The sequence below is a fragment of the Scleropages formosus genome, chromosome 13, assembly GCF_900964775.1.
Source record: "Scleropages formosus chromosome 13, fSclFor1.1, whole genome shotgun sequence".
NCBI lineage: Eukaryota > Metazoa > Chordata > Actinopteri > Osteoglossiformes > Osteoglossidae > Scleropages > Scleropages formosus.
Window position 1 is genome coordinate 29,137,898 of NC_041818.1, and position 8,869 is coordinate 29,146,766.

At 57.4% G+C, this 8,869-nt stretch overlaps 1 protein-coding gene across 2 annotated transcripts; it reads right to left on the reverse strand.

The window, feature by feature from the left end:
• Positions 1 to 78: 78 nt before the first annotated feature.
• agfg2 (ArfGAP with FG repeats 2) lies at positions 79 to 8,861 on the reverse strand. 2 transcript variants are annotated; one of them, XM_018733566.2, is made up of 13 exons: positions 8,349 to 8,861; positions 7,759 to 7,852; positions 5,419 to 5,534; positions 5,036 to 5,180; positions 4,772 to 4,892; positions 4,589 to 4,693; positions 3,280 to 3,471; positions 2,063 to 2,141; positions 1,879 to 1,925; positions 1,698 to 1,781; positions 1,490 to 1,606; positions 1,040 to 1,110; positions 79 to 930 (listed from the first exon to the last, which is right to left on the reverse strand). In XM_018733566.2, the coding sequence occupies exons 1-13, from the start codon at positions 8,513 to 8,515 to the stop codon at positions 883 to 885; spliced, it is 1,386 nt and encodes a 461-aa protein (XP_018589082.2). In that variant the 5' UTR covers positions 8,516 to 8,861; the 3' UTR covers positions 79 to 882. The 2 variants fall into 2 exon arrangements, with proteins under 2 accessions (XP_018589082.2, XP_018589083.2); XM_018733567.2 differs by lacking the exon at positions 3,280 to 3,471 and having other exon boundaries at positions 80 to 930.
• Between the last annotated feature and the right edge of the window lie 8 nt (positions 8,862 to 8,869).

Sequence of the window (8,869 nt, forward strand, 5' to 3'; positions counted from 1 at the left end):
GCACTTTTTGAAAGTTAAAAAAAAAAAAAAGTGTTTATTTTTCATTCTCTGCGATCATATTTCCCATAAATGACTTTTTCCTCTGTTATTTACTGTGTGTTTGGGGGGAAACTGTGACGTCACAACAACTGAGCCGCTTTGATGTGCGACGCTCACGTTGTCTGTCTCATACGCTCTGTGTGCGCGCGCGCGCGCGCTCGGCCCGTTCGCCACACATCTGAAAACACTTGCGCTGCATGTCAGTCCGGTGATTTGGCGCCGCGCACCGAACGCGGAACAATTACCCTCCTGTTCCAAGTGCTTACGGGGCCTCGCGCTCCCGTCGCGCCCCCTGCCGCTCGCGCGCTCTTCTTACCGCGCGCCGCCGGCGACGGATCATCCGCACGGTTACCGTAAAGTACCGGGCTGTTTGAGGCGAAAAAGCAGAGAAGCGGAGCGGAGAGAGAGTCACTGTCGCTGTGTCCCCAGGAAACACGGAACTTTATTGCGTGGAGAACAAGGCGAGGACACGCGCGACACACAAACACACACACACACGGTAGTAGCGGTGAGTAATAACGACACACTTCGGTCCAATGCAGTGTGGAATAACTGTAAAGATGCTGCTTTTACTCTAAGTTCAGCAACCTGTCCCGCTGAGCTGGCCCAGCACGTGCGGCAGGTGTGAAGCGCCCCAAGTGCATTGTGGGTCATGTGGCAGTGCAGGGATGACAGTTGTGCTGCGCCGTACAGCTGAAGCCAAAACACTCAGCAAGCCCTGTTGCATGTGAAGCATCTCACACTCTCTCTCACACACAGACACACACACACACACACAGTTGCAGAACGCATGGTCAAAGTGCTAGTATGGTGGTAGCGGCACTGGAACACAAAGTGGTGGGATCAGATGAACGGGTTCCGAGACGTCACTCTGCTGGGATACACACTCCCCTGCGTGTGAGAGAGAGAGAGAGAGAGAGAGAGATGTGTCAGCAGTGGTTGACGGGTGGCTTATGGGTGCTCGGGGGGTTGGGGGTTAGGGGTTGGGGGTTCTACTCACAGTGAACGGGTTGACGGACACGGGCCGGTTGGACGACGGGGACGACTTTGGTGCGGAAAACGAGGCGAAACCTGCAGGGATAAAACACAGGAAGGATGGCGGGGAGCGAGTGACACGACCACCCGTCCGGTAACCCACCCCCCACCAACCTCCGTTTACAGGACCACAGAAGCGACCACTGACCGTTCACCCACCCTCCTGCTCAAGCGACTCTGGTGATCAGAAGCCCAAACGCAACAGGAACGGGACGTGTGCGCTGCCGCCCGAAGGCTGCAGGGGGCGCCCTCTGCTTTGACATGAGTAGAAGTGACCGCCCCTTTGGTCCTCCCAACGGTGCGGTCATTTCCACGTAAGCGCAGCATTACCACAGTGACCGTACGCTGAGCCTTCACCACCGACACCGGACCTGCTTTTCGTGTCACGTGGTCATGAAGGAAGCTGGATACGTACCGTTAGCTTCCTGGATATTATCCAGCGGTGGAGGAAATGCATTCTGGGAGCTGGGTACGGGGAAGCTCGCCGACTGGGGCAAGATGCTGGAGAAGGCGGCGGTCTTACCGGAGTCACCTGTTGAGCAACGACAGCAGAAGGTAAGTCCCAGAGAGAGGGTCGTGGTCGAGGACGGACGGATGGACGGACGGACGCCTGGAGGACTGACCGGCCAGCGGGCCGCTGAAAGGGTTGCCGGGAGACAAGGAGGACTGGGAGCCGACGACGCTGCCGCTGAAGGGATTGGGGAAACCTGAGGAGCGCAGAGCAGGAGGAGAAGGGCCATCATACAGTGCAGCACAAGGGCAGAGGGGGTCGAACCCAAGAGCAGGTCGTACGAGGTCACTTACTGGGAAACACTTTGGGGCTGGAGATCGTGTTCGTGAGGCCAGGGGAGCTGGTGACGGGGGGGGGGGCAAAGCAGAGGTCAGTAAACGAATGTAACACTGCAAATACATTGAATATACCGCCGTACAAGTGCGGACAGTTCTCTTGTAAGCAGTTTGCAGGCCGAAGAACTTTTGCGGAACCCACCTAGCAGGAGGCGTCGAGCCGGAGGAAGACCTGCTGCTCAACAGCGCGCTGCGGCCGTGGGGCACACCACTCGGGGGCACTGTGGGAAAACGCAGTGGGAATGTGATGAGCTGAGCACCAACGCCCCTCCATTGTCAAACATTGCTTGTGCAGTGCAGGGTCGCAGTGGTCTGGAGCCTATCTCAGCAGCATAGGGTGTGAGGCAGCAGTCGTCCCTCACAGACTAACGAACACCATTTTTCACGAACGTGACCGAGCCCCTAGTTATACTCGCGGTCCGGAACGCAGTCCGTTGGGATTCCGAGCCGCCCCACATGCCCCGCCAAAGGAGGAGCTCCGGCGGAGGCGGAATTTGAACTCATTGTGTTCCGATGCAGGGGGGTGCGGTGGTGCAGTGGGTTGGACTGGGTCCTGCTCTCCAGTGGGTCTGGGGTTCCAGTCCCACTAGGGGTGCCTTGCGACGGACTGGCGTCCCGTCCTGGGTGCGTCCCCTCCCCCTCCGGCCTTACGCCCTGAGTTGCCGGGTTGGGCTCCGGTTCCCCGTGACCCCGTATGGGACAAGCAGTTCAGAAAATGTGTGCGTGTGCGTGTGTGTGTGCGTGTGTGTGTGTGTGTTCCGATGCCCGGACCAAGCGCTCCAGGGCACTCCTGCAACTTGCTGCGGTCTCCCCGGAACTGCAATCCTGCTCGCCGCCGGGCCGTGATCACTTCAACAACAGCTCAATAGCTCTTTCGGCCAAGTGTCCGCGACAAAAAGCCTCAGGTCACATGACACACCTAGGAAGTGGACCATCATCCTTTGACCGGAGGTGCCGCGGTACCGAGAACGCTCGCGACCCAGCTTGTGCTCCGGAGTGGGCTTTGTCGTGGCCAACCCCGGCCTCGCACCCAAGTCCGAGAGCGTCTCGGCGCTCGGCTCGGATCAGGAGGCTCTCCTCTCCTCGCCCGCGACGCCATCGCAGCTTTCTCTGTGTTCCACCACACGTGCGGCGAACTGGCCCAGCAGGACCGCGGGGTCCGTGGCGTCTCCTCGCCTGCACTGCGTCCACAGTGGGAACGCAAGGCTCCGGACAGCAGGACTCCCGGCACCGCAAGGCTGCTGGCCATGGGGGGGGGCAAACTGCCTCATGCGAACATGCGGTGATTTGCCGTATCACCGGAGTTTCACCGGTTTCACGTCGCGTTGCCGCGTCCCTTCACCGCAGCCGGGCTCTTACCTGTCCCAGGTGAGCCGGAGTCGGAGAAGACGCTGTCCAGCTGCGACAGGGCTGCGTATCGGTCTTGCGTCCCCGGCGCCGCCAGGGTCACGCTGGGCCCCGAATGCTGACTCAGGCCCCCAAAGTCCACACTCAGGGACTTGGCCATGGCTTTGAACGGAGCGGACCCCCCCGACGACGAAGCGGTTCGACCTGAGCCAATCACAGACAGGCAGCGGTTAGTCACGTGACCAATAAACAGCAGCCTCTCCCCCCATTGGCTACGCTGTTCACGTGACATTTGCATATATGACCTGTGGTTGACCAAGAACTGTTTGCCCCATTTCCATCTGGACTCCTTTGGAACTTGTTATGATGAGAACAATTCTGCACAGTTTTGGCAAGAGAAGGAGACCCCCGTGGGCCAGCTGGGGACGTAGTGATTAGAACCGCTGCCTTTCGAGCCAAAGGTCGCAGGTTCGAATCCCACCTCCACCTGTAGTACCCTTGAGCAAGGTGCTTACCCCGAGTTGCGCCAGTGAAGTGACCCACCTGCATGCACGGGTAAATGCCTAAGTCGCTTGGGAGGAAAGTGTCCGCCAAGTGAGTAAATGTGAATGTAAAGCTTGCAGTCGTCCCAGCAGTCGCACACGGCTGTGGCCGTTTTCCCTCATTTTTCCGTACGTGAACAGTGTAAGTTGCTCTGGAAAAATGTGCGAGGTGAACGTAAATGTTTCCTAAGGAGCAACATTTGTTTTTCTCTCAAAGTTGTGCAGCGGTACTTTAACAGTATTTTCCTCCTCTTCCAATGAAAGAACATTCCGGCTCCCGGTGGCTCACACTCAGTCTAATATGAGGCTTTGAAGCGTGAACTGAAAGAGCAACCGGGGGGACTGCTGCATGTCACAGAACACACACACACACACAAAGATAATGTAGCTCCTGGACAGTATGAGACGCAGGAAAGAAAAACTCTCCGCATTTCACCTGTCATCGCGGTACATCTGAGCACCCGCAGGGGCGGAACGCTCCAGAATCGTGTCCCGTCACCCTGCGGACAGACACGCGCCCGGCTGTGCGGCACAACCTGGTTCTCCATTCCCATGTGCACACGCTGCTCTACCTGGAAGCCCCACAGCTCACAGCACTGCGCCGCACACGCCGCTCACACACGCACGCACCGCCGTGTTCCCAGGGTCCTCGGCAGAGCACCGGGTGCAGACCAGGAGGGAGAGACGCAGCCCACGGGGGGGACGCGGGGACGGTAGTAACAGAAAGCAACTCGTTCATTCGGACTACTGAGGGGTTGTTTCCCAAGGGGCGGAGCTACCTGAGGGGCGGGGCAGGGCCGGAAAGGGCGGGGCCTGGCTTTGGCTTCCCCTTCCAGGCGAGTTGGTTCCTGGACGCTGCCTCTCCATCGAGCTCAGCACTGCATCTGCGAGTAAAAGGGACACGCTGTCCCATCACTGCACCCTGATCTCGGTGACAGACTTCACAGGAAGAGGGGGCTCACCTTTCCCAGGGGGGTCTCGCACACTCAGCGAGCGGGACGGGCGTGCGGTGAAGGCATCGGTGCGCAGGTCTGCTGGCGAAACAGCAGGCACTCTGTCCCAGGAGGACAGCTGAGACTGGGACTTGAGAGACACACACACACACAGTGATCCATCTGTACATGTTCAAACTCAAACACTGTCACTGTTTTTCTTGTCATTCACCCGTAACCCCGATGCTCTCGTCCACACACACACCCCGCCTCTGTGCCGTGGAAGTCTCTCACCAGTGTGCGAGTGGGCCGGGCACAGGTGGACAGCGGGTGAGAAGTGGGCTGACCAGAGGGCTGCGATGGGGGGGACAGCAGGCCCTGCCCCCCGACACTGAAGGGCCCCTCAGTCTCCTTCCAGCTCTTGTTCTTAGAAAAATGCCTGCAATTGAAAAGAGGGGGTAGGGGTGACGCTCCAGCATGGCGTGTGTGTGTGTGTGTGTGTGTGTGTGTGTGTGTGTGTGTGTGTGTGTGTGTGTGTGTGTGTGTGTGTGTGTGCCCCTGTTAGCATCACTGTGACACGTTCAGCACCCAGCTGTCTCTCTGCACCCAAGCTACACACAGCAAAACCACATCCCATGATGGAGAAGCAGGCTAGGGTTCGAACTCCTCCAGCTCACCACTTCTTCTTCTCATACTTGTCCTGCAGGAACTCCTTCAGCCTTGGAGCGTCTCGCGCATCAAAGCAACCGTCCGTCTTGGGGTCGAACGAGCAGAGCCACGTCTTCTTCCCCACCTGTGCAGGACAGCCCCCGGGGTGAGAACCAGGGGTACAACTCACTCACAGGACTGTGGACACACAGCTTGTGTATCTGACACCATCGTGTTGCTGGTTCACATCCCTCCGGTAGCTCCTATACAAGTGCCATTCAAATAGCAAATAACATAGATAATCGTAGCTGATGGTGTTGGATCTGTCTGGAGATCGGGAGAGAAGTGGCTCTCGAAGAGATGGGTTTGAGACCCTTCCTCCTGTGGGAGGGATTCAGCAGCTCTGAGGGACACAGCGAGCTCATTCCACCACTCTGGGGACGAGACTGAGAAGCGACAGGCTTTTGATTGTTTCCAAGTACTCAGAGGTGGAAGAGCTCAGTGCTCCCGCTGAGAGTGATCACGTCCTGTCGGTATCGGCGTTCACTGATGATCTTATAGGCCGTAATTAGACTGGTGGACTCGATATGGACAGATAGAGGAGGTGAGTGGAAAGGGACATGTGGACATCCTCACTGTGGAGTTATTGGTCTGAATAACAGGACCCGGGTTCAAATCCAGCCTTTTGCTGCCGTGAATTAATAATACTAATAATAGCTGCTGTATAAATGGGTAAATCAGTGTAAGGAGATTACTGTGTAAAGTGAACATTGTACGTGAGCTGGGAGAAGACATCTAATGAATATAAATGAGGACATAATAAGGAAGGAAAAACAACAGGGAGTGGAGCCTGGGGGGTCAGACAGTACAGCTACAGCTGGACACCCCCTATAAGGAGCAGCGGTGACACCACGGAACCCCACGGAACCGAAGCGTTTGCACGTATCTCCTCTGCTCGTTTCTGCTCATTTCTCTGCACTGGTTTCCTATTGCTGCCTGGATCAAATTCTAGACCCTGGTTATTGTCTAGAAAACGATCAACAGAACTGATCCCAGATATTTACAGGACTCGATCAAGCGCTACACCCCGGCCAGGCTCCTTCGCTCGTCTACTTCTGCTCGCTTGGTGGTCCCGCGCACGAAAGGTAAAGCACGGGGGTTCTCGGTTCCGGCTCCGTTGCGGTGGAACGACCTCCCTCTCTCACTCAGAACTGCTGAAACTCTGCCTATATTGAAGAAGGGCCTGAAACTCACCTCTTCCACACTCACTTCGCCCAAGATCTCTCCAGCTCATGTATGGTGTAAATGTTCATGCGCCGTAACTTCATGATCATCCCCAGATAAGCCTTGACACAGCCGCTACTCCGGCATTGTATGTGAATGTTTCTGTATCTTGGAGAGAGGGGAAAAAAAAAAAAAAAATTGTAGGAAGGTGATCAGGATTCGTCTATCCTGTGTATTATGCACCTGCTTGATCGATGAACATCGGTGCATCGAGTAGAAAGTAACAAACTAGGTTTACTTGACAATCACGTCTGCAGCCATGTCTCTTTCTCCTAATGTAATGCACACATTGTATTTTCGCTGAGCTGTACGTTGCTTTGGAGAAAAAAGTGTCTGATAAATGAATAAATGTAAATGTAAGTGTAGGACAAACTCCTGTGTGTGTGTGTGTGTGCGCGCGCGCGAGACCGTCGTCAAACGGCCGCACTCCGGAACATAACGCGAGCGGCCCATCGATCCACGACACGCGGTGGCATCGTCACGTCAGCATTGACGCTCCTCAGCCAACACCTCCGGCGTGAGAAAAGGGCGAATCCAACAGACCGTGACAAACGCCCAGCATCCACTGGTCGGGTGACACTGACGGTCTCAGAGATGGAACTGAGATCGCGGCTGTGAGCGCACCATAACACGCAGCGATACGGGCTGGAAACACACACCAGTTCCTGCACTTAGGTCCGGTGCATGCAGGTGCAGGCGCGCGCCCGCACACGCACACGCACACGGTGTCAGCGGGGCAGCGTGGGCGCGCCTCGCCGACAGAACTGGATCAAGACCCGTCTGCATTCCTAAGGATCAGGACTCCACGACTGGTCTGTCTGGTGACGCCATCGGTGAACGTTCCACTGGCAGGTGACGCCCTCTTGTCCCGTCCCGTCTTGTCCCGTCCCGTCCCCCTGCTCTGCAGAAAAGTCTGACTCCTCTCATACGGCAGAACAGCTCGCAACCAAAGCAGGTTCCTCCCCATCTGCCATTCCGGGCCGCAGCACCGACGCTGACGGGACGCCAGGGGACGTCCTTCCGCAAACATTTACCCGCAAAGCCCTTCGACCCCCCGTCCAGGATGGCGTCCGCCTGCCACTCACCTCGTTGCCACGGCTTTGCAGAAACTCCACTTCCTGTTGGGTGAAGGTTGTCATGGAGATGGACTTGACTCTGTGGGGGGGGTTCAGTCCTCTCCTGAGAGACGAGCAAGAGCAGCAGGATGAGCTGGAGGTGGCGCCGCCGGAACAGCGTAGCGCACAGGTGCGAACGTCACCGAGGAATGTGCCGGAAGCCGAAACGTGACTTTGTTTTGGGCCAAAAGTGAATGGGGGGGGAATCAGCGATGGAAGGGCTGCGATCATGGGGAGTGGGGGAGGCAGGGGGTGCAGCGGTTAGAGCCGTTACCTTGCAATGGGAGGACGCGGGTTCGAATCCCACTTCCTGCTGATAACCCTGAACTGATACAGTTAATAGGAGCCACAGCGCTAAGTCGTGTAGGTAAATAAATGTGAAATAAACAGATAAATACATACATGGGGGGGCAGGAGTTTCCCACACAGAGTCTCCAGCATCACGTCGCCCGAGAGAGGCGCAGCGAAACGCAACATGTGTGTATCATCCGCACACCCCCACCCGCTCGCCCACCCGCCCACCCACGGACGCGCCCCCGTTCCCGCAGTGCCCCACTCACAGCAGGCCCGAGCAGGAGGTGCACACGAAGCAGCCCACGGTGATGTCCGTGTACGTGACCCCGGGCTGTCCGCACTCGAAGCACTGCCTGTTGACGGGGGACTGCGCGAGCTCCCGCACCCGGCGCGCGCACACCTCCTGGCCGTCGAGCTGCTTGCGGTTCGACATGATGATGATGATGATGATGATGATGGTGGTGGTGATGGTGTCGCTGTCTGTGTTGTTGATGTCGGAGCGGAGCGCCGCTGCTCCTCGAGGCTCCTGCTGCTCCTGCTCCTGCTCCTGGTCGTGCTCGGACCTCTGCTCTGCGGCGCGCCGTCGCGATGTTCCACACGGGTGGATCACTCCGTGTCCGTCACCGTGTCCGTGCGCGCGCACAAGACACGCCCCTCTCGCACCGTCACTCTGTCGCTCTCCATTTATTCATGGCTGCGGAATTCGGACCAGGAACCCGGAGAGCCCGACACGGCAGCGCCCTCGAGCCTCGCCGCAGCCTCTGCTGCCTCTGCTGCCTCTGCCGCC

Bases quoted from the DNA above. Each gene is read 5' to 3' on its own strand.
- agfg2 (XM_018733566.2), bottom strand. From the start codon at position 8,515: ATGTCGAACCGCAAGCAGCTCGACGGCCAGGAGGTGTGCGCGCGCCGG. The intron at 3,472-4,588 runs GTAGCTCCGCCC...TGATTGGCTCAG, and splicing joins GGCCCTGCCCCGCCCCTCAG to GTCGAACCGCTTCGTCGTCG. The intron at 2,142-3,279 runs GTAAGAGCCCGG...GTTTTCCCACAG, and splicing joins CTCCGGCTCACCTGGGACAG to TGCCCCCGAGTGGTGTGCCC.